This window comes from Eleutherodactylus coqui, chromosome 11 (assembly GCF_035609145.1).
Source record: "Eleutherodactylus coqui strain aEleCoq1 chromosome 11, aEleCoq1.hap1, whole genome shotgun sequence".
NCBI lineage: Eukaryota > Metazoa > Chordata > Amphibia > Anura > Eleutherodactylidae > Eleutherodactylus > Eleutherodactylus coqui.
In genome coordinates this window covers 87,251,583-87,275,658 of record NC_089847.1, presented here as the reverse complement: position 1 = coordinate 87,275,658, position 24,076 = coordinate 87,251,583, and the positions used below count along the sequence as shown (strand labels likewise).

The window sequence follows — 24,076 nt, the reverse complement described above, 5'->3', positions numbered from 1 at the left end:
GGCGCGGTAACCCCGTACTGCCGTATAGCGGAGCCAGTGCGAGGAGCCTACTTGGAAAACCAAGGAAGGGGACTTGTGTTGTCGGAAGTACCAGCAGAGATATGGGATCAAAGTCTCCATTGCTGCGGGGTCACGATACCACGTGCAGAGAGGAAATCTGCAACCGATCGATAACCGCTTCTCTTGATGACAGAGAAATTCGGCCCGCTAGCGTCTCCTGCTTGGAAGAGAGACTAGCAGCCACGGCAAGCATGTTAAAGCTGACCGGAAGGGAGCTAGTAGGCGGACATACCACCCCCAGACTCCCTACCGGAGGGTAGATCCCCGGACTAGCGCTGTACTTGGACAGAGCCAGGCTGTCTGAAAGACGAGATATTCTTTGACTAACTGGATGTCCGTCTCGTACTGTGGTGGGAGCTCATATAGTATGTGTCTCTGGGCGGCACCTGCCTGCGGCTCATCCTGCCTACAAGGAAACTGCATGCAGGTCACCATAGGGGAGCTAGGCATTAGGTAAGGCTCACCCGCTCAGCTCCAGTGCGAGAGTGCACATAGCACATGTCCCTGCCTGTCCTCCTGGGCATGGACAGTGCACGAAGACTGTCTGCAGAGACTGCAAGTGGGCAAGGCTGAACCTGGAGCAGAGCAGTTTGACCATAAATCGATCCGCAGCAGCATATACGAGTGCCAAACAGATGTAGAAAAACTCCTTTATTCCTCCATAGATATGTATCGCAGCGACGTTTCGATCACGCCATGTGATCTTTCTCAAGCCGTGATCGAAACGTCGCTGCTATACATATCTATCTAGGCATAAAGGTGTTTTTTTTCTACATCTGTTTGGCACTCGTATATGCTGCTACAGATCGATTTATGGACATATTGCTACTTGGGGGTAACTGTTCGGGCTCCCCTCACTGCAGCTGGTGCATCATTGTGCTTGTCTGGTCCTATTGAGTGTTCTATTGAGTGCTGCTGGTGACTGCATTTGTTTGATTGGACCAGAGCAGTCCTGAGGAGCGATGACTGCGACGAAGGTACCACAGGTCTCAGCAATGCGCGAGCCATTTAGACACTTAGTTAGAACACTGTTGTTCGTAAGCTGTGATATTCTCCGCTGGATGTAAATCTCGTACTGTAGCGAGAGCGCACATAGTATGTGGCTCTGGCCGCCCCTGTCTGCGTGCCATCCTGGACTCGGACACCGCGGTACGTCCGGCAGCAGGCAACTGCAGGTGGCGCAACAGGGGAGCTAGCGACAATCCGGTCTGGAGCAGACATGAGGGGCAATGAGTCCAGAGACTTCCTGTGCGAGTACTCCTTCTCTATGGAAGGTACTACCGGAGTCAGCAAGCCCGGAATAATGCTGGCCTTTAGTCTGACCACTGTTGTCCATAAGACGAGATCTTCTCTGCTGGATGTAAATCTCGTATCGTAGCGAGAGCGCACTTAGTATATCGCTCTGGTTCGTGTCTCATCCTGGACACGGGCACTGTGCCAAGGCTGCCTGCAGGGGACTGCCGGAGGGGCAACAGGGGAGCTAGCTTCTAGGCAAGGCTTCAACCTGAGCCCGGAACCACGCTGAGGTTGATTAGGCAAGGAAACAGGCAGGACTATTAAACATTGATCCAGGGATTATTCTGACTGCCATTTTGGAGTCGGGAAGGAATTTTCCCCCCAAATGGGCTAATTGGCTTCTGCCTCCATAGGGGTTTTTGCCTTCCTCTGGATCAACAAGGGGGAGGTTAAAACAGGCTGAACTAGATGGACATTGTCTTCATTCAGCCTAACTTACTATGGCGCCTCGAAATAGGGCACATCGCTATCGGGGAAGTGGGGAACACCTTCAGTCACAATCCCACAGGCCCCTCCACACGCAAAAGACCTGCTGCCCCAGTACCACGGCTGGATTAGACCAGCATTCCGGCCGGCGGCAACACATCTTGCCCACAGCTATTTAGCGGCGAAAGAACGCTGCATAGTAGCATTGTACACTGAAAAATACGCGGCAGCAGTAACCATATGCTGCCTGGCTACATATACCAGGCCATGTGCACACCGCAGGTGCCCAACAGCGCTGCACTGCGGCTAGTGACGCCTCGTGCCTAACCAATAATGCCGCACTGCAGCTAACCAATAATCCCGCCTCGCAGCTAACCAATAACGCCGCACGGCGGGTAGCAATAATGCTGCACAGCAGGTATTTGATAATGCAGCACGGCGGCTCACCACCAATAACGCTGCGTGGCGGTCAACCACTAGCCAGCTAGAAATCACGCCACACAGTGGCTAAGCATAATGCCGCACAGCGGCAAACCAATAATGCCGCACAGTGGCTATAATATACTGCAGCACAGCAGCCGAGCATAATAGAATGCAGCACAGCGGCCAGATAAGGCCGCACAACTGCCTGTCCCACAGAACAGCAGCAAGCCCCCATTGCCACTAACTCCCTGCCTCATGACGAACATGCCACTCGTGGGAGCGCGCGTCAGCAACGGAGTAGGAAGCGCATGATGCCATCAGAGTCCGGCCCGGGACAGAGACTGGCTGCTGGCAAAGGGTGATACTCGTGCCAGCAAGGAAGACCGCTGCAGCTTAGCAAAAAAAAAAGTTGCAGAAAATAGCCTTGGGGCAAAGGGAATAAGAGGCTACACAGTCACTGCACTGATGGGGGCGAGGTATAGAGGGACTAAGGTGGATACTTGCCTTCCGCCGAGGTAGAATGGCTCCTCAGCTCCAGCAGAGCTCCCTTCCCCACCACTGCCTTCCCTTGCACAGGGAGAGGATGCAGACCACCTGGAAGAAAAAAAGGGGGGCTCTATGGCTGGCGGGTCACATGCAGGATAATGCCTGGATGTGCCTCCTTGTCTGCCTGGTCCCCTTTAGAAGAAAACAGATGGTTGGTCCCATTCTGTTTGCCCTCCTCGGTTGGGTTAACAGGGAGAGTCCTGCCTCCCCGATAGCCCTGGTCCATCCGGAAAAAGGAAAAATGTCCCTTGCAGTCGAGATCTTCCACCTCCTATGGACACTAAGCTAAAACTGAGTTAGCTGGATGCCTGCAGGAGGGGTATAGCTAGTGGGAGGAGTTCACACTTTTTATGCTTAGTGTCGCCTCTTAGTGGCAAAAGCTATACCAAGGTCAAAGTTGTGTCCCCCAATGATGTCATTAAGGAGTTAAAATTGACTACATTTTTAAAAACTTTTGACATGTCCAGCAGTGTGCCTCTTTGCTATCTCTATAATACGGGTTGTGAGCGTGAGAACTAATTTGGCAGCGTTGCTCCTCGTTTATAACTACTAACAAATTATAATGCAAATTTTCACAGTGTATTGAATCTAAAAGCATAATTGAATTGTCAATATTGCTTTTATTTCCCCAGAAAAAGATGTACACGCTGCATCAACAAGCCCCGGTATTGTTGGCGGATGGGCTGGTTGGGCTGTGACAGGAGTGTCGTCATTAACGTCTAAATTCATTCGCACTAGTCCATCAGGTGGGCCAGAACAGACGCCAGCAGTCGGAACTTCTGTACCTGCAACAGCAGCACCTGCAGAAGCCAGTAAACCAGGTGACTCTTCTGATATTCTCCCATTCTTCTTTGCCCTCTTAGTTTTGGTGTCACTCTATGATTTTACTTCACATTTAGTGTATGTTCACACGTAGCAAGAATGCTGGGGATTTTCTGGCTGTGGATAATCTGCAGCATTTTTCAGTCCCAGCAGTGTGGATCTGCAGTGTACAGTGACCTGTGGGGCAGATCTTCTATCCACAAGGTGTCATTTTACCCTGAAGATTTTCAATGCAGATGTCCCCTCTTCAAATAAGAGGACGAAATCCATGTCAGAATCTCATTTTGATTTTGGGTGCAGATTTTAATGCGGATTCCCACCAAAATTTACAGTGGATTTCCTTTATAGAATATCTGCAACCTGTGAACATAGCATTAAGGCCTCTTTCACACGGACAACAGCGATATCGCCGCAAGAAAATCGCACCTGTGTTCTGTGCGACACCGCTGCGTTTTTTCACGGCGATATCGCGTGGTGCTCTTTCGCCAGGATTTTCAGGGGTTATGAAAAAATAAGCCTTAGCTACATTTAAAAAAAACAACAATTCATTACTTTACAGGTGCTGTCCGCTCCGTTGCACTTCTGCTCCAGTAGTTCCGCGGCACTTGTTTTTAGTCTTCGGCCAGCGCTTTCTGGTCAGGGGGTTCAAAAAAACTTAGGTGTAACCTTCTGGGGTGCTTTTACTGTATTAAGTAAGTGGTCTTCACCACTCACTCTTATTGGGTGATGGCATACTGGATTGACAGTTTGATGTCACCCATTGAAAGTGAGTAATGGAAACTACCCACTTGACCACTGGGAGCAGCGGAAGCCAGACAGAAGAACCCATCTGGGCAGGTGAGAATGAAAAAAGAAGCATGGAAAAAATCAGCATTCAAATGAAATACTGCCATAAAGTTATATATAAATAAATGTTGCAGAGCCCATTGTGGTCCTAGGAAAGAAGATTATAAAATTCAGTTTTTCTAGTGGTGCAGTGAGTACTTTACTTGCTTCTATTGTAAGTATATGATTTTTGGAAATGTCATTGTTCATAGGCATAAAGTATAATAATTTGCCAGCTAATATGCAAAAATAAATGGGCACAGAGCGTTGAGTAAAACAAGTAGTTCATGATGAAAGTATGGCCCTTTTTTCCCCTCTAGATACTGCCCCTGCATCTGTACCCATCTCCACCTCATCCCTAAGGCCCCAATATGAACCAGAAGAAGAGGAAAATGAGGCTGAGGACAATCCTTTAGACCGGTGGGATGATGAAGACTGGGGAAGTTTAGAGGTAAAGCAGTAACTCAAGATGAGATTTATTTTTTATGTGCTTAGCCATATACATTTGATAAACTGTTTTTTCAACTTTTGTACCTAGGATTCAGATCAGAGCAAAGCACAGCCAGAGAGTGATGATTGGGACACAGCCTGGGATCAGAGCTCTAATAAAAAAGCACCAGAGAAGACGGTAAGAGAGGGGTGGCTGTCTAATGTATGCTCTGTAAACGGGCAGTTTATTTCTTCCGTGTGCATGGAGTAGATGCTATGCAGCTCAGAAACTATTCATTGCTTGTAAAGTTGTGAGGTCATGCTGAATAAGCTTAAAATCTTTTATCTCTCCCCATGTGTACCATGCCATACATACACCAACTTGCCAAAAGTCATGGGATAGCAGTATGTAGACAGATCATGAAGTGGCTTTGCCTCAGGTGACTGCATGGGAATCCCCACTCCAGTATAAGTGGTGAGGTGTTCTCTTGTGGGTGAGATTAAACACTGGCCAGTGCGCTCATGGCAGTGACTTGAATTATTGGCATTCAAAGGAGGCATGATAGTAGGTGCCAGACGGATGTGATGTTCCATTTCTGAAGTTGTTTGAGCATTTAACATTCCGTAATCCACAGTGTCATGTGTTTACTGGGAATACATCATTCAAAGCATTACCACCTACAGTGGACAGCAGTGTCCATCCACAGGTGCGTAGTGATCGTGACTGGCACCATCTGGCTAGAATTGGCTGTGCAAACAGACAAGGGAGTCTAGCAGAAATCGCATAAACTCGCATTCCATGCACCAGGCCTGACATGCAAATCTCGCTGGTCAGTGCAGCGTTTTTTATCTTCCATAGGATATGAGAGCAGAGGACCACCAGCGTGCTTCTGTTAAGACCAAAACGCCACACACAGTGCCTCACCTTGTCTCCTGAGGTTGCTAACTGGACCACAGAGGACTGGCAACATGTAGTGTGGTTTGATGAGTCTCGGTACCATTTGTTTTAGGCCAATGATGGGATTCATGTGTAGCGCAGATCCCATGAGGCCATAAGTCCCAGTTTGTAACACAACATGGTGCAGGCTCGTGGTGGTTCCATACTGGTATGGGGTGTCCCCTTATGGCATGGGTTGGGTCTACCGGTCTGTCTAAACACGACCAGTACCTACTACGTTTCACTGCTTAGCGACTGTTTACCAACCGTCATGGGATATTCCAACAGGATAATGCACCGCGCCATCGAGTCCAAGTTGTCTAGAGTTATTTTGAGCAATCTTCTGGAGCGTATGTATGAATAGTGTGGCCCGCATGCTCGCCTAACATGAGCCCTTTCGAGCATTTATAGGATGTAGTGGATAGGTCCATTTGCACCCGAGAACCTGCACCTACAAATGCCACAGAGCTGTAGCTGGCTATCCAGATGGCATGACTCAACATCTCTTCAGATGTCTTCTGTCCACATGTGGAATCCATGTTGCATTTTGCTGTTGTAGAGGGGGTTGTCCATGATATTAGTTCTGTTCCACAACTTTCGACACATCAATTGATACGGTACAGGTAGGAAATACTTCACACACTGCGCCATAAATGTGCTAAACAGTGAAAGTCTGACTGTATAAAAGTACTTGAGCATCTGAGCCCACTCGACCAGCCGAAAAATTGCTCAAACAATAGATTTTCACCAATAGCTGTCTCCTGTAAAAGCGGAACCGGCAGTAATGAGCAAGAAATCGTTCAGTAGTCTGTTACATAGAAGTCACTGATGCGTGACTTCTATGTAAACAGGCAGACTTTCCTCTATAGAAGACTGCCTGTTCACTGAATGGAGGCAGGTGACCAGAAGAGATCTTCAACGCGCTTTGCCTCCATTCACTGAATGACTACTGCTAATGTGTAAAGGCATAGGAGCGATAGCTATATCTGATCGACACAGGTAAGGGTACTTTTAAATGAGACGACTAACAGCTGACATCCTGTAGTAATCACCAGGTCGGAAAAAATTGAGTCCAGCCATTTCACCCTTTAATTTTTATGGTCAGTAGTGACCCTGGCACGGAAGAGTGCAACGTTTGTAAACAAAGGAAAGTGTTACCCTCTAAGGCCTCCTTCCCACGAACGGATTTACGCCGCGTAAATTCGCGGCAAAAATCCGCTGCGTTGCCCCCTGCTATTAGGTTCTATTGAACCTAATAGCACAATGCTCACGATGCGGAATTACGCACCGTGAAATCTCCCGTCCTTACCCGCAGCATGCTCTATTTGCCGCAGGTGTACGCGCTGACGGCTTCCATTGCAGTCAATGAAAGCCGTCCGTTCACGCTATCTCCCGCTGTAAACAGCGGAAGATAGCGTTAAACGCTTCCCCACCTACCGCCGCCGCGTCACGTGACGCGGTGGGCGTGTCACATGACGCGACGGCGGTGGGCGGGAAAGCGTCTTCACGCTATCTTCCCCTGGTAAGTATGGGGTCTCTGGGGGGCGCCGTGACGGGCTTCACTGCGGAATATTCCGCAGCGGAGCCTGTCACGCTCGTTGGAAGCCGGCCTAAAAGTGCCCCCTACAATGTGATTGCTGGACTGCAATATGCAACTTCATATTAGGCCATGCTTTATTTGCCTTTTAGATAAAGACATTAGTTAAAAATTCAAGTCTGCAATACCAAGAAAATAAATGTATAGAAAAAAGAATATTTATTGCATAGGAACTGTTTGCACTTCAGAAGATGAATGGGCTTGGCTTTGGGAAGAGTGTCACAGCCATTTTGTTCTAGAGGTCGGTGATTGAGGTCAAAGGAAACAAGCCCCCCCCCCCCCCCCCCCATATTGAATGGTATCAATTGGCCTCCCCTAATTTGTCATGCTATACTGTAATAGTTCAAAATGGTCATAATTTTGTAAAAATCCAGTTTATAGTTGTAGTAATCTGGTGTAAATAAAAAAATATATACTGTAAATGGCGAAAAACCAGAAACTGGCAAATGTTACAGATTGGGACTTTCTAAATGAATTTTAGCACTAATGTTTTTGAGATGGATATAAAATGAGATGTATGGTTCTCTCAGGACCTGATTCGTACATAAGACCAGTGCTATCCTTTCTTCACCTTTTATATTTATACTTGTTGCTGAAACCTCTACCAAACAATTTCACAAAAGATTGGGCTGGATACCTTTCTGTATACTTTTTGACTGTCAGATTAAAGGCAATCGCTACCTTTTACACCAGTTTCTCTTCCTAACTGCAAAATTAAGCAGTTTTCCAAATAACCTCTATTAAAAATGTCCTACTATCATGTTGCTGTAGACCCTGTGTGACTCATGTACAAAGCTGTCTGTGCTGCTGCTTCTAACATAGTATGTTAGGCTGAATGAAGACAATGTCCATCTAGTTCAGCCTGTTTCAAACACCCCTCCCCTTGTTGATCCAGAGGAGGGCAAAGAAAACGAGCCATTTTAGCTCATTTGGAGGGAAAAAATTACTTCCCAACTCCATATGGCAGACAGAATAATCCGTGGATCAATGTTTGAGTTCCTATCTAACTCAAAGACCCGGATCAACAACCGCGCTGGTCACCTAATGTCTATATTCTGTAATATCGTAGCGCTCTAGAAAAACATCTAGTCCACTCTTAAACTTCTCTATTGATTTTTGCCATCACCACATCCTCAGGCAGAGAGTTCCACAGTCTTACTGCTCTTACAGTAAAGAACCCCCTTCTGTGTTGGCGATGAAACCTGCTTTCTTCTAGACGTAGCGGACGCTCTCGTTACTGGCGCAGTCCTGGGTATAAACAGATCATGGCAGAGATCCTTGTATTGTCCCATCATGTATTTATACATAGTTATTTGGTCGTCCCCTTAGCCGTCTTTTTTCCAAGGTAAATAATCCCAATTTGGATAGCCTCTCTGGGTATTCCAGTCCTCTCATTCCGTTCATTAATTTAGTCGCCCTTCTTTGAACCCTCTCAAGCACGACAACATCTTTCCTGAGCACCGTTGTCCAGAACTGTACGCAGTATTCCATGTGGGGCCTGACAAATGCCTTATATAGTGGAAGAATAATGTTCTCATCCTTCGCCCCTATACCTTTTTTAAGGCACACCAAGACTTTATTTGCCTTTGCAGCAGCTGACTGGCATTGATTGCTCCAGTTAAGTCTACAGTCCACTAGTACCCGCAGGTCTGTTTCCATCTCACTTTTCCCTAGTGGTACCCCATTTAGTGTATATTGGTGACATCCCTTTCTCCTGCCCATGTACATAACCTTACATTTATCAATATTGAACTTCATTTGCCATTTTTTTTCTACCCAAGCCCCCACTTTATCTAGGTCTGTTTGAAGCCGCACATTGTCCTCTGTTGTATTAATTACCTTGTATAATTTTGTCATACTGTGTGTCGGATAGCACACGGCTCCTGGCTGTGTCAGCTCTTATTACTCTACTCCTCCATCCTCCCACAGCAACACCATATTAGAGATACCAGCCGAGAGGGGTAAAAAAATTGTAGAGAGGTGCTTTCTTCCGTCACCATTCACTGACGCAGTGCCACCATTGTGCTCTGCCCTCCTTGAATACTTAGTAGACCAGAGTGTAGAGAGGAAGAACACCACAAACACGGCAGGTTCCAGGGGTTAAACTGCACACACTATGTATCCGTGTAGAGAGAAAATCACACATAAAAGAATTTGTAGGAGTTTACGAATCACAAACTCCTCAGCATTATGGACGAAAATCACATGAACAAAAGAAAGCCGCAGCTAAAGCTCGCGTCTTCTCGCCCATGCACACAGCCAGGTGCGACATATATACGCCGCAGCCTGGAATTCCATCAACCGGGAGGTGAGACTTTAGCGATGCTAAACTCTCTCCCCTTCCCTTTGCCAGCTGATCGCAGCAATAGAAACTTCCATAGAAGCCTATGGGAGCTGCCGGCAAAGGGGAGGGAGTTTAGCAGTGTGAGCCTCTGCTAAAGTCCCGCCCCCTCCCCTTGCCAGCAGCTCTCACAGGCCTCTATGGAAGCTGCTGGCTAATCTCAGCCAAAAGATAGGGCAAGACTTATCTTTTCCAGCCGCGTGTAAAAGTGGATGGCTGGAATCCGTAGTGTATATGCTATATTTTCCAACCGGTCGATTTTACGTGACAGATCATCACCCATCTGAACGAATTCATTGGAATAGTGCTTCAGATGGTGGGGATTTTCGGCCGACGTTTTATCTTGGCATAGCCGTGATAAAGCATTCGTGTGAATAAGGCCTTAGTGTCTGTCAGCATAAGGGAGAGGGCACCATTGTTGTTATAGCAGGTAAAATTGGTACAGATGTAAAGGTGTGCTGATAGATGAGAGCTAGTGAAGGCAGCAGCATTCTGGAGACAAAGACCTCACATTCAGGCCTCGTTCACACGGGCGTAGTTTTCATACATAAAAGGTGCATTTATTTTTTTCCCAATAGTGGAGTTAAAAATACATAGGTGCAGTTATTAGCCACAAAAAGATGACTGGGAGGTGAGCTGTAATCTGACTGGCATCCACATCAGTTTTATTACATCTTCCACCATTCTATAGATTACATTTGTGTCCCAACCAAAGTGAGCGAACCATCAGTTTTGTCAATGACTGTGTTTTACGGCTACCTAAAACTTTGTTTTGTCCTCTGCAGGTTTCACATACGTCTTTGAAAACCAAAGATCGAGGGACAGACCACAGCCTGGCCGATATCCGGAGCACTCCCGCTTCTGAGGATAGCTGGGGATGGGAAGATGCTTTTCAACCCGTTTCGAAGAACAAAGGGCGACCCCAGTCCACCTTCACCCCACCAGAGGGAACAAGACCAGCCAGTGACTACAACTGGGGCTCTACCGGAGGAACTGGGAAAAATGTGGACTTCTTTTCTGTTGCTACTGAGAAAGCCGGCCCGGTAAGGAATGCTCTGTTGAAATATTCAGCCATAGCAAGTGGTTTAAATGTTGTGCCCTGTTCCTCTGTACTTTCCCCCTGTGTTTAGATTAGTTGATTATTCATGACCACCTTATTGTAGGCTTTTCCAGGAGCAATGGGGACTTCTGGGAGATACCTAGAATGATTTATTATATGGTGATCCTGTTATAGTCTTTGAATGATGGTTGTCACCATCTTCCTTTTGGGGGCAGCAGCGCCGTTCTGCATGACGCAGATCCTAAATACTTTTAATATCATAGTTGGGCAATGCACTTTTTTTTATACAGTTTGAATAACATTATACCTTTTTTTTTTTTGGTTTTTATTCATTGTTTTATCTCCACTTCCACAGAGGAGGATTATCCTTTCTTTATAATCCTTCTTAACACCTTTAATTTCCTTCGCATTGACTTTCTGTTAATTATGGCCTCTTCAAGACTCACTGCAACCACATTTTAGCACCTATCAACAAGTATAAATCCCTGTGTTAGTTTGTATCAGAAAACCTGCAATGGGCTTTGCTGCCATCTTGCATAGACTGTTGGTTGGTAATTTCCAACTCCTCCAGGACTCCTGCAGTAGACAGACTGTTCTGGTTCACTGTGCATCCAGAATAGTTTATAAATCTAGCTTTATTTACTTTTTACAAAGCTAACTAATAAATTCATACTTTAGGACTAATGCCCACAGCCGGATTTCTGCCGTGTTTCATGTGGTGGAAATCTGCAGCGCTATGCCTCAGCTATTTAGGTTCTATTGAACCTAAATAGCTCAATATTCACGCTGCGGAATTCTGCAGCACGTTCTAATTGCTGTGGAAATAGGCACATGCGGCTTGTAGTCAATGGAAGCCGGCCTTCATGCGATACTTCCACTGTAGCGATGGGAAGCAGTTTTGACAGAAAAACGCCTGGTCTTAGTGGGAAACTCGCACGTTCACGAGTGCAATATCGGGCAGAGTTTCACAGCTCTGCCATGTGAAGGAATCTTAGGGTGCATTCGCATGGACGAGTTCCGTCCGATAGCAATGGAACTTGCACGTGTTGACGCAGACTTCAATGTCTTGAATCACTAGTGATTTTTCACTCGCAGCGATACTGTGAGGTTGAAAAGTCGTGCATGTCCTAGTTTCTGAGCGATGTCCTCATAAGGAATCGTCCATTATTTTCTATGGGAAGTGAGTGTGATGCTATTCTTACTATTGAAACCTATTGGAGTAGGATCCCTATGATGGTACCCAAACCACAGAAGAACATGGAGCTAGTGTAGACTTACCCTTAAGTCATTCTATGAACACAGACATGCAGACTTTCACACTGTATAGCCTCCTGCATATAAGATCAGGGCAGGACCTCTGGCTAGAATCAATCTTGGCCATTACTGATAGCTGCTGAAATGGAGATCAATAAGCCCTAGTCTGATCCCATGTCCAGTATTTAGGACTTATGAACAGGAGAAGCAAACACAACCTGAATAAAGTCTAAGACAGATACACAAGAACACCCAGACAACCATAGGTGGAGACATATACATAGATCCATCAAAAGTACACATTGCTTTCTCCTGTCCATGCTTACACTCGTGTGAAGCTGGCCTAAGCAAAATTGCGCATGCCTTTAGCGCGGTTTTTATTTGTGCGTGTATTTGCGTATGCTAGTTAGTTCCAGATGCAGTTGTGTTCCCCTCCCCCCCCTTGACTTCTATGTTGACCCTTTGTAGATCTGAAAATGCGCGAACAAAATACACACATGTGAACTAACACAATGAAATCAATGGGTTTTATTCACTACTTATTGTGCTCACAAAAACACCTATGTGAAGCTATCCTTAGAGTCAGGTCTATGGTACAAGTTCATACTCCCAGTGTCTGTTGTACCATATGGTGTATTACATCTCCCTGCCCCCTGGCAGCTCCATAAAACAACGATCAGTTCTGGAATATATCCTCCATCTATAATTCATACCCACCGATGGATGAGGCTTCAGCTGCTGTCCAGGGTTACTCCTGCACCCTATGCATAGGCTATATCTCTAGATTATCAGGGAAAGGGCTGATAATTGTGCCCGACAGTTGGTCTGAGTTGTACACTACAACAGATCAGCGACTAACGGGCTGCTCCATCAATCAGCACTTTCCCTTCACAAACATGGATGTGCCGATTTAGAGCAGCGGGTTTCTTCCAAGTCAATGGCCCCATTGCAGTGGTGGTGTCCACTTCTATTGGAAATGCACCATGAGGTATAAGCTATACCCATATACTGGCTCCATTTCTCTTTATTCATGTTGGTCTGCAAAGTTCTAGAAGTCTTAGCAGATCTTGAATGTTTAAGCCTTAACACTGTTAGAGACAGCTATTGCCGAATAATGCGTTTCTAGACCTTATTCTAGAATCTGGGTTGATATACAGTAATTAATGGTGATTCTTCAACAGAAAAAGGAACACTTGGGTTCAGAAGGCGGTGGAGACTGGGGTGGAGAGGACAACTGGGAGTCTGTGGAAGCAGAGCAGGGTGAGTTAGCAGAATATACAGTAGGTAATAACTCCATTCTTTGGATTATATGACCATGTATGTTGCTTGCCTGGCAGGATTAAGTAAAGCAGAGATTGCTAGAAAGAAGAGGGAGGACCGTCAACGAGAAATGGAAGCTAAAAGGGCAGAGCGGAGAGCTGCTAAGGGACCCCTCAAGCTTGGAGTGAGAAAAGTGGATTGAAGAGTAAAGTGATAGCCAGCAAAAACAGATATGGGGTACGTAATCTTTTATATCTCTGACCTATAAATATAAGGCCAAAGCCTATGCAGGTCGGGTTGTGCATGAGAAACTGCCACGACTCAACCTGGATAGCACAAGGACACCCATCCAAGTGCTGTCTGATCTCCATGAACAGTGCATATTGCATGTCCTATTCTTGTCTGAAACCTGCAATATATCCTATATATCTCTTTAGTTTCTACAGACTGTCCATTGGTCTGTATGAAAAAAAAAAAAATTGTGCTCATGGATAACTGTATATTCGAGCCGTACTCTGTATAGTATTTCCATGGACAGCACCGTGCTCTGTTATAGCCTATGGCTTAAGATGAACGAGGTCCTGCTGCCCCATATGAATCCTTCTTGTGATCCTTTCTAAGGCTTAGAAATAAATCCAAGCAGAAATCACTTAGAGCAGTGTTCCCCATCTCCAGTCCTCAGGGACCCCAACAGGTCATGTTGTCAGGATCTCCTCAGTATTGCACAGGTGATGTAATTGTCAGTGCCTCAGACATTCCTACAGGTGTACTTACTATAGGATATCCTGAAAACATGACCTGTTGGGGGCCCCTGGGGACTGGAGTTGAGAAACACTTACTTAGAGGAATCTCTTACAATGTCTTTGTTTTCCACAAGTGGGACCTTCTGAGTTCTGTATATTTCAAAAAACCCCATCAGCCCTGCTCAGTGCTGTCCATCACCAGAAACCATCTGAGACCAAATGGTATTAGTTTGAACGGCCTTTAAGATTCCCCATGTAATTCAGAACTGCCGTCCAAACGGCCCACTTCTGTTTGGATAATTTCCCCTATTTAGTACATTTTTTCACTGATGGAACCTCTACTCTCTTAAGCCATCTCTAAGTTTGCAAATTGCGGTTGCTGGTCCCCGGAGATTTTTGTTCCTTTGACCAGCAAGAATGCGGCTCAAAAAATGTTCTTTATTTATTGCACCATTCTGTTAGTCCTCGAAAAGGATTTATTACTACAGTCTCACCTTAAGGCCTCCCTCACACAGGGCGTTTGCAGAAACGCAGCGTTTTTCAACGCTGCGTTACTGCAGATTCCGCCCCGTTTCAGCAGCGCTGGCATACTTTATGCCAGCGTTTTGGCTACGTTTTCAGCTCGGCTGAAAAGGCAGCCAAGAATGCTGAAAAGAAAAAAAAAGGAATACTCACCTAGCCGCTGCAGTCCGGGTCTCTGCCGCTGATCCGGGCTTCCTCGGCACTCCCAAGTCTATTGCCGGAGGCCAGGTTTGAGAACCCCGCCTCCGGCAATAGAGTGCTGTGATTGGGCATCGAGCAAGCACCGACAACCAATCACAGCCCTTCATCGACTGTCTCAGCCAATCAGAGCTTGCCGGCGCTGATTGGCTGAGAGTCAATGAAGGGCTGTGATTGGGCATCGACCGTGCCGATAACCAATCACAGCACTCTATTGCCGGAGGCGGGGTTCTCAAACCTGGCCTAGGGCAATAGACTTGTGAATGCAGGGGAAGCCCGGATCAGCGGCAGAGACCAGCGGCTGCGACCTAGACTGCAGCGGCTAGGTGAGTATTAACTTTCTTTTTTTCCCTCTACCTAGCTGGGGCAGATTTTCGGGGTAGGGCTTCTATTGCAAGCCCTCACCCCGAAAATCGGCAAGCGGTTAACGCTGCCAAAAACGCGGCACCAAGTGTTGCCGCGTTTTCAGCAGTGCTAAAACCGCTGCCCATTCATTTCAATGGGAGATGCAGGGCTGAAAACGCCCCAAAATAGAACGTGCATCGCTGTCAAAGCACAGCGTTGGGAGGTGCTGCGTTTTCAGCCCTGTGTGAGCAGCCCCATTGAAATGATGGGAGTGTTGTACAGCGTTTAGCGCTGGGCTGAAAAGGCAGCGCTAAACGCCGTATAAAACGCTCTGTGTGAGGGAGGCCTGATACATCTCCCCCCTGCAGCATGCTCTGGAATACTTATGCAGGACACATACTAAAAGACAACACCAGGTTCAAAATGTTCATAAAGGAGTCTTGTTTGTCTTAACGCTTAAGTCCCATCCACTCTTTTCTAGACACATGCAGAAAACTTAGCAAAGGTCCTTCAGAAAATATAGCGTAAATACATTGTAAATCTGCCTTGGGCCACTTACAAATACTGACTACAATACTGCAATGTGAAAGTCAAAACCAGGAGTGGATCCAATTCACAGAAGTGGTGAAAATCTTGCCATTACACTTTTCTGTATAGGAATTATTCCTGGTTTCAGCTTACAAATACAAATGCAAAGTGCTGACAGAAAGCCAGGGTTGGCTTTAGTAAGCACCCTGTAATTCTCCTTTAGATGTCTTTTACAGACACACCTGTGAGGTCATATTGAGCTTGGCCCCAGTCACACGTCCAGTTGTAATCTACGACTGGCGTATGCGCAGGTTAGGCCATCAATAGTAGATCAAGCAGCTGGCGTCCATCTCCTGGGAACCCATCAAGCAGCTGTTAACTTCCAGTAGAAATCAGTTCAGTGCAAACAGCTCTATTTTCATGTAGTGGCCAAGCTTGGTATGGCAGGCATTGAAGTGAATGGGAACTTTGCCAGTAATACCAAGTTTGGTCACTGCAGTGAGAAGGGGGCTGTCTGCTGCTGCGCAGGGGTACCTGGCAACTATTCCTGCTGTTCCATTTATGACCTAACCTGAGGGCAAGTTACTAAATGGCCCGTGTAGTTGTTTTTAATGTCTTTTTGAAATTTGTATGCAAATAATCTTTACTTTTTTAGGTGGATAATGCGGTGTTCTCGGCCCCCCCATCAGCAGTTCATTTACTTTTGACAGCAAAAACAGCACAGTGTATAGTACTCTTCTGTCAGGCTCTGCAGGACCCCAACAGACCTCATTATAAGGCAATGGGGTTCCTTGTGAGTGACACATGGATCCAGCACAGCATTGCCAGGAGGCACCTGTGAACAGAGCTTCCATCACCAGTAATCTTCACAAACATACGATTCCAAAGTACAAAAGTCTGATCATTTCTCCTTCTATGCTTCCTAAACAGGACCCAGAACGAGATCCTCGTGTTACGTGCCGTCAGTGAAGAATGGACCGGGTCAGAAATTTCATAATATTTATGCTGTATAAATTTTTATCTTAGATACAATGCTGTATATTCACAGCTGGAGAATAAAAGGACAATTTTCCAAACCAGAATTTATCGCTTCTGAAATTCCATGTACATATATAATAAACACCATAAAAAAGTCCCACCGTGTAGGTGCTTCTTGATGCTTAAAAACATTTAAGAAACACTGTATATAATTCACACTCTTCATTTAGCGTCTAATGTACAAAATATGTTGTGGGTACAAGAGATGGCTGGTGGTCCAATCACTGGATTGTGGGTCTGTGGTAATCCAGTAAAATATGGTGACACTTCCATTAAAACATAAAAACAGAAAGAAAAATCTGACTGCAACAAAAACTGAAAAAAATCCATCAGGTCACTTTTGATTAACCCTTCTCAGCAAAAAAAAAAAAAGGGAACTAGTCGTGCGTCTCGTCTTATGAAGAAGTGCTGGACGTATTGGACGTGTTTAAAATACCAAGGTGATCAGAAAGCTAGAAAAGAAAAGAGATTACAGCCGTTAAAGTGGATTATGAAGGGTATATTTTATTTCACAGCGATTGTTCAGGGACTGGTGCATAATGCAGCGATTATAAGAACACTAAGGGATCGTTCACACGGGCTGCACGAAACATTCTGCACCATTACATCATCTTACATTGTGGCCTTCATGTAAAGTGGACAGCATTATGCATGTAACCTTTCCAAAAAAAGACCTGCCAAGAGTGCCTATAAATTGCAATTGGGTAATTGACATTCCAGCTACACCTAAGGTGGCTACAAGGTCAATACTCCCAATACCTCTGCCATCTAAAAAAAAAAAAAAAGCTGTTATAATGGTTTATAAGCTGCAGCATGAGTTACCCCCCTCCACACTGACAAGGTGGGGAGTACTGGCTTATAAACAAACTGACAACTGCCCAAAATGGCTTGAAGAGTCCATGAGGAAGAGGATCCTACCGTAGAGAAATCCTCACTATGGCACACTGACAAATATGATCCTAGTTCTCGTCACAGAAAAAAAACAATTCCCTAAGAAACAATTTTAGAGATACATTTAAAATAAGGGCTACAAAATGACAACACATTAAAGAACTAAAGGCACCCAGTGGGAGTCATTCAATTTCTAGATCTAAGGAAGAGATAGACCTAGTAGCAGCTGTAGATGCCAGCTCCAGGTGAAATACAATTAGCTGTCGAAATTGGACCCATCGTGGGACTGCTTCAAAACAAGCCACGTGCACTTGCTCAATAGTCCGAAATTGCCTGGTTTTAGTCACCTGACTGTCGCCAGCTGAGGTAATCTATCAGAGTGCAAGACCTAGATGAGTGATGAGATGTCGAGTCGATCGATATCCAACAGGGTAATCACACCCAGATTAAAGGCGTGATACCACAGCTAATGGAAAGGGGTCGGTTCAAGAGGCGCTACAGCCATAATTCAAAACCTATTTTGGCTCAGTGCATATAACAGATTGTAACAATTTCTCTGGCTCAAAAAAATGTAAAAACTTTTTGGACTCAGTGTCCGCTATACCTGAAAAGCTACCTGGTCATAAGACTTTGAGGACCATAAGGAAATGTTGTAGCTCCATTAATGTTAGAGTAGATCCTTAAAAATATTTCAGATTCAGAGAAATTTTCAAAAAGCCTCATTATATAGGCTCAATGCGTTTCTTTAGGATGCTCCCAATTCCTCAGGAACTCAATATAGCTGAATAGATATATTCAAATCCAAGTATATTGCACCCAAAAGGTCCCTATTCAGGTCAAAAATATGAATGAACCGACTAAGGAATCAACTAGTACCAGGTCTGGTCTAGGTCTAGCTCTTCCTTAGATCTAGACATTGAAAAACTCGCACTGGTTGCCTTCAGTTCTTTGTGTTGCCATTTTGTAGCCCTATTTTAAAATGTATCAATAAAATAGTTTTTTAGGGAGTTGTTCCTTTCTGTGAAGGGCTTTTTTGATTATTTAGACCCCTCTGCCTCAGTGACTTGTAGTCTTGAACTTCAGAGTGGCAAAATAGGTCTTTAAAATCTAATCTCATCAGATGCCAGAATGTATACATGTAGTAATGATAAATCGGAATATTCTGCACATGTATAATAATTAAATGCAAAATTGCTACAGGGGCCTATCATGCCGGTTTTACCTCATGTAGGATGTCCGATGAGGGGATGGAGCTGTACGGTGAGGACAGGGAGTCTTCTGACTGGGAGCTGCATGAACTTCGTTTTGCTGTATTTATAAAAAAAAAAAATAAATCGATATAAATTTATTTACATAAACTAGTATACTGGGAAGGGTCAGATAAGGAGTTGGATATTACCAGTGTCACTGCTGGAAGATAGTGGTCTTCCCAGGCTTGCTATGTCTTGCCCACTGCTCTTTTTCTCTTCTTGGGCCTGATTGATAGATTGCGACAAAATATTATGAACAAAGAATAAAGGTAAATTATATTTTAATCAAAAACATGAGATTCTTTGCATAATGAAAAGTTTACAAATTCTCACTCTTTTTTAGATCTCTGCTTGTTGTCCCTTCAGTGGGACCCTTCATTGTTTGCTTCCAATGGACAGAAATCTGTCCTGAACACCACGTGACCAGGACAGTTTTATATATCAGAAGCACACAGGTGTAAAGCTTTTTAGATCATTTACACAGTAGCCCTACAGGCTAATATGGAATTAAACAATTAAAGGGAATCCATCACCATGAACAAACCCCCCCCCCTCTCTCCGAAGAGACAGATTCCAAACGTGTAGTTTACCACCAAACTATACAAATAAGTGGATAGCTAATGGAAAGAAAGGCTTTGTGATGAGATTCTTTTAAAATTTCAATAAGGTGATCTCTAAAGATCACTAATCCATCTAAAGTAATCACCCCTCGAAGTGTTTCCTACTGTCAAACAGATTAATAACACGACATATATCCCCAGCAGTCCCAATGAAATCAATGGCAGGTCAGCACTTGTGCAGCCGCTGCTCTCTTCATTCCAGGACACACTCCATCCCCTTCTTGGGACGTGGGTAGGGGGCAACTTACGTTTGTGGAACAACCCGTTTAAGGATGCAGCATGCTTTTTTTTTTTTTTTAAATTATTCAAATTTTGAAAGCCATAATACTTATTTTTCTGAGGGCTTATTATAGTGGAATGAGTTGCTTTTTTAAGGCACCATTTTTTAATTCATATATTTCCATCACTGTTTTGGGGGCTTTAATTCATGTCATTCATTATGCAGAATAAATGACAAGTTAACTTTTTTCTGTTGGTCAGTACGATTACAAAGTTGCCAGGTCTATATAGAATGTGTTTTTTGGATATCACACTTCAAAACCCGCAATTTATTTTATGCGAAAAACGCATTGCCTCACTTACATTTTGCAATAGTGTGCAAATCGCAAGCGAAAATCACATGTTATCGTAAAAATTAGAAAATTCGCATTGCACTTACACGCACATTGAATAGCATGCAAGTGTGATGCAAATTTCTTTCAGGTCCATAAAAAAAGGCGATATTTCCAAAAAATAGCATATGCCACAAGTTTTTTTTCCCTCATAGCATCGCTGTAAAACAAAAAAATAAATAAATATTGCATATATAAATAGACCCATTTAAAATAATGGGTTCCATTTCAACTCCTCTCACAACGCACACAAATTGCACAATTTAAAAAAAAAAAAAAAAACCTGTGTAAATGCACCCTCATACTAAACGCCCATTTACATGAGATGAATGCCGGGCAAACTATGCCAGACACTCGTCCCTGTGTGTCCATGCTCCGATGCTCCTGCACAGAAGTGCTGGCTCGCTTACAGAGTGGCCAGCAGGGGGCAGGGCCGGGACAGCTAAAAGAGATTTCTCTCTTCTCTCCCCCGCCCCTCTCCAGTCACTTTAACAGCAGCCATTCAGTACAGGAAAGTGCAGGTTTTCATTGGATTAATTTTGGGGCATATAAGACTCTTTGAGCACTCTGTCCACTTTTTTAGGGGAGGGGAGGAACAAAAAGTTTTTAGTACTGTTTTTCAGTTTTGGGTTTTTTTTTCTAAACACCGTGTTCACCATGTGGGATAAACAAGCTAATTTTACAGCAATAGCTGTATATAAAGACCCCTTTCCTCTGTAAAATCTCCTAACTAATTTCTAAGGATTTAAACAGCAGGAATTGAGAGAGCCAACACCCACCCCTGATGCTCAGCTTGTGCCTTCCACATGCCAGCGCTGTGAATGTACAGCATAATGCTGGATGGTATTGCATACACACATTATAGCCCTCTGGAGATGCTCTTCAAAAAGGTTTTAGCATTTACATTCCATGGCTTGCTGAATCTTCCAACCAGACCCTGATACATGTGTTAATATATCAGGTAGGTAAACTTTATAATTGGTTATTATGCAATTATTTTCAGAAAACCAAACAATCCCTCCCTTAGAAGTGCTGCTGAAAATATCTTGCATTCTCCATAGGAACATTCTATAGGAGGAGAAACAGACAGGTCTTACCACTGGCAGATCTTTTAACTGATGTTTTCCATCTCCAGGCCCAACATGAACCAAATGGTTAAAATTCTTCGGGTTGGAGATTAGTTTTGATCTCATCTGGGGGTCTTTCATCATCACCCTGTGAATGGAAATAGTACATATAAATATATTTCCCCCTCCTAATGTATTTGATAGAAGACCCCCTTGTACTCCATGCATGCAATCAAAGGAATAGCTTGAGCAGGTTCATTTGAGTATGCACTGAGAAAGTCAAGATTGTATCAGTTGCTACCAAGTGCCGACCATGAGATTTGCCTCACCGGATCTGTGCACGCACGGCCCGATTTTCAGTTGCAGAACTTTGTGCACAGACTTTACCATGTGTGAATTCACCCTAAATCTACATTCGGTAATCTTTGTGCATAGATGTATGCCAGCTTGTGCAGGAGAAACGATCTATGACCCCTTTGGTATCAAGGTGATCAAGACATTAAGCTTATTTATATAGGACAAATCTTAACCCTTTCCAATCCAATTTTTTCTCAGCCATTCTCCCCAGCTCCAAATAAATTGGAGCTGGTGAGAAAGGATGAGAAAAAAAAATACATTTCCCTGCAACCTACAACTGTCAGTTCAGGAGGGTGCAGGTGCTCACTGCACCGTGGGGGGGCCTGCTTACCTGTCCGGTGTCTTCCACATTCTCCCTTCTGCCTCCCGTCTCAGCGATCATGTGACCGCTGGGGTCAGGTGGCACCCAGCGGGCACATGATCGCCGAGCCGGGAGACAGAAGGGAGAATGCGGAAGACGCCGGACAGGTTAGCAGCCTCCGCTACGGTGCTGGCTCCCGGCTCGGCGGTCATGTGACCGCTGGGGGTCAGGTGACACCGGCAGTCACATGATCGCCAGCCGGAATCTCCGTGCATTACATAGCACTAATTGAGTGCTATGTAATGTGTGGAGAAGGCAGAAAGGGTTAAAAACCCTTTCTGCCTTCTCCTCGGGGCTCCTCAATGAGGACCAGTGCAGGAGTGTATCTGCACCCAATGTGTCTGATGATCGGGTGCAGATGCCCTCCTGTACTGCAGTGTCGGGCCTGCCCCGACATCGGAGCTGTGGAGGGAAATTATGTCGGGGCAGGCCCGACATTGGATTGGAAAGGGTTAATGATAGTTTCACTTTTTACTAAATACTTACTAAATGCCCCATCTCACCTTCTCTGCTGTTGTCGCTCCTCATCTGAAATTCTGAAGGAAAAATGCCTCTTGCTCTTTGTTTTAAGGAGCTGTCGTCGACTGTTATCGGAGGTCTCTGGAACCTCAAATTCATCTTGATCTGTTGGGAATTGACAGACAGTGTCCAGGCGTGCCAACAAAGCTGGAAAACCTTTTGTACACAATTCATATTTGGCTATAAATGTCAAACACTAACCAGCCAATGTATTACGCAGATATACCAGACGGACTTTCTCAGTTCCAAAGACACACAGGGATCCTTCATAATTCAAAGGCCGAACCTGTGCGGAAAGAACAAAATAAAAATAAAAAAACCTTCTCAATTTTGAAGGTACAGTGTGCAATCTAACAGACCTAAAAACAGTTGGAACGTGCTTAGCAACACATGGAAACTAGGTCACCACCAAAAGGAAAACTCTCAAATAACGCAGGGTCTTATTTCTCGATCATGTGCAGCTCCAATCAGAATTATTAACCCTCATTCGAAATTTTTGTGACAAAATGCGCAAACTTTCAGTTGTTAGTAGAGATGAGCGAACGTACTCGTTACGAGTACTTACGCACCCGAGTACCGCCATTTTCGAGTACTTCAGTACTCGTGCGCAAAGATTCGGGGGGCGGCGTGGCGGCACGGGGGGTAGTAGTGGGGAGTGGGGGGGAGAGGGAGAGAGAGAGGGCAGGGCTCCCCCCTGTTCCCCGCTGCTACCCCCCGCACCGCCACGCCTCTCCCCGCCCCCCGAATCTTTGCGCGCGAGTACTGAAGTACTCGAAAATGGCGGTACTCGGGTGCGTAAGTACTCATAACGAGTACGTTCGCTCATCTCTAGTTGTTAGCAAAACAAAAAACAACAATGATATCCCAACACATCAACAACAAGTAGTTTCTCCAGATTTGACACGAAATGCCATTTTTATTAATTATTCTGTTGCTTATCGGCGTTGTGTATAAACACTGCACATATTATAGGGAATATGGCTACGCTCACAGCTACTAGTCAAATCATGCTATTCTAGCCTGCACAGGATGCTGGCAACTAACGTAAACTTGCCAAAACATAAATCTATCAGTCTTTGTTTAAGCAGCTGTCAATAATGGCCAGTATAGCTGCTGTCCACATCCTGTTTTAGGACAGGACCTCTGGCATGCAGGCTTAAAGCAGTGTGAATGAAGCAGTATTTTCAGGTTAAAGGGCTTGTCCAGTTTTTCAGCCAGCTGGAACCGGCTTAAAATAGCAAGCAGAGCTATATGCACCCAGCCTCAGCTGCGGAGATCCAATAATGTTGTCCCACCGTCTGCATAGTGATGGTCGTGGAAGAGGACGTCAACAATCAGAGGCTGCATTGTCTCCGTTTTGAACTCCTGGCATCATGGTGCCCAGGATGTGAGCGCTGATGCCAGGAGAATCAGCAATGACGCTGCAGCAGTCACTTGACTTCTGCTGGCATAATCTTTCACAACAATCACTAGGTGGACAGCGGGACCACTGCGGTTGAGAAGAGGCGAGTACAGCTCTGTTCAAGCTACTGCTGAAATGTTATCCGGTAACTGTAGAACCCCTTTAAGAGGCGGGATTAGCAGCCGCGGTAACTCACTTTCTTCAGATGAACAGTCTGTATCCAGTCACTTTTTCGAACATCAAATACATCTACTGAATTTTCACTGAAAACGGTGAGATGAGGAGAGGTGTACGCTGCAGGAAGAATGGATTTTCATTATTCATGCACACTGATTTATTTCTTAAGGC

General features: G+C 45.0%; 2 protein-coding genes across 3 annotated transcripts in view; one reads left to right on the top strand and one right to left on the bottom strand.

Moving 5' to 3' along the window:
* Window positions 1-16,747, top strand: part of SCYL1 (SCY1 like pseudokinase 1) — a 36,060-nt gene extending 19,313 nt beyond the window's left edge. The window contains exons 13-19 of one of the 2 annotated variants that reach the window (XM_066582956.1): window positions 3,384-3,572; window positions 4,719-4,849; window positions 4,937-5,026; window positions 10,488-10,745; window positions 13,198-13,276; window positions 13,354-13,513; window positions 16,543-16,747. In XM_066582956.1, the coding sequence (XP_066439053.1) occupies window positions 3,384-3,572; window positions 4,719-4,849; window positions 4,937-5,026; window positions 10,488-10,745; window positions 13,198-13,276; window positions 13,354-13,478 (872 nt within the window). In that variant the 3' untranslated portion in view covers window positions 13,479-13,513; window positions 16,543-16,747. Of the gene's footprint in view, window positions 1-3,383; window positions 3,573-4,718; window positions 4,850-4,936; window positions 5,027-10,487; window positions 10,746-13,197; window positions 13,277-13,353; window positions 13,514-16,267 lie in introns of both variants that reach the window. The other variant, XM_066582955.1, reaches the window with a different exon arrangement.
* Window positions 16,739-24,076, bottom strand: part of CDC42BPG (CDC42 binding protein kinase gamma) — a 139,611-nt gene continuing 132,273 nt past the window's right edge. Inside the window, exons 31-37 of the mRNA XM_066582954.1 lie at window positions 23,925-24,022; window positions 22,528-22,612; window positions 22,311-22,431; window positions 21,120-21,237; window positions 18,941-19,016; window positions 18,764-18,849; window positions 16,739-17,102 (exon numbers count right to left, since the gene is read on the bottom strand). Coding sequence (XP_066439051.1) covers window positions 17,046-17,102; window positions 18,764-18,849; window positions 18,941-19,016; window positions 21,120-21,237; window positions 22,311-22,431; window positions 22,528-22,612; window positions 23,925-24,022 — 641 coding nt within the window. The 3' untranslated portion in view covers window positions 16,739-17,045. The remainder of the gene's footprint in view (window positions 17,103-18,763; window positions 18,850-18,940; window positions 19,017-21,119; window positions 21,238-22,310; window positions 22,432-22,527; window positions 22,613-23,924; window positions 24,023-24,076) is intronic.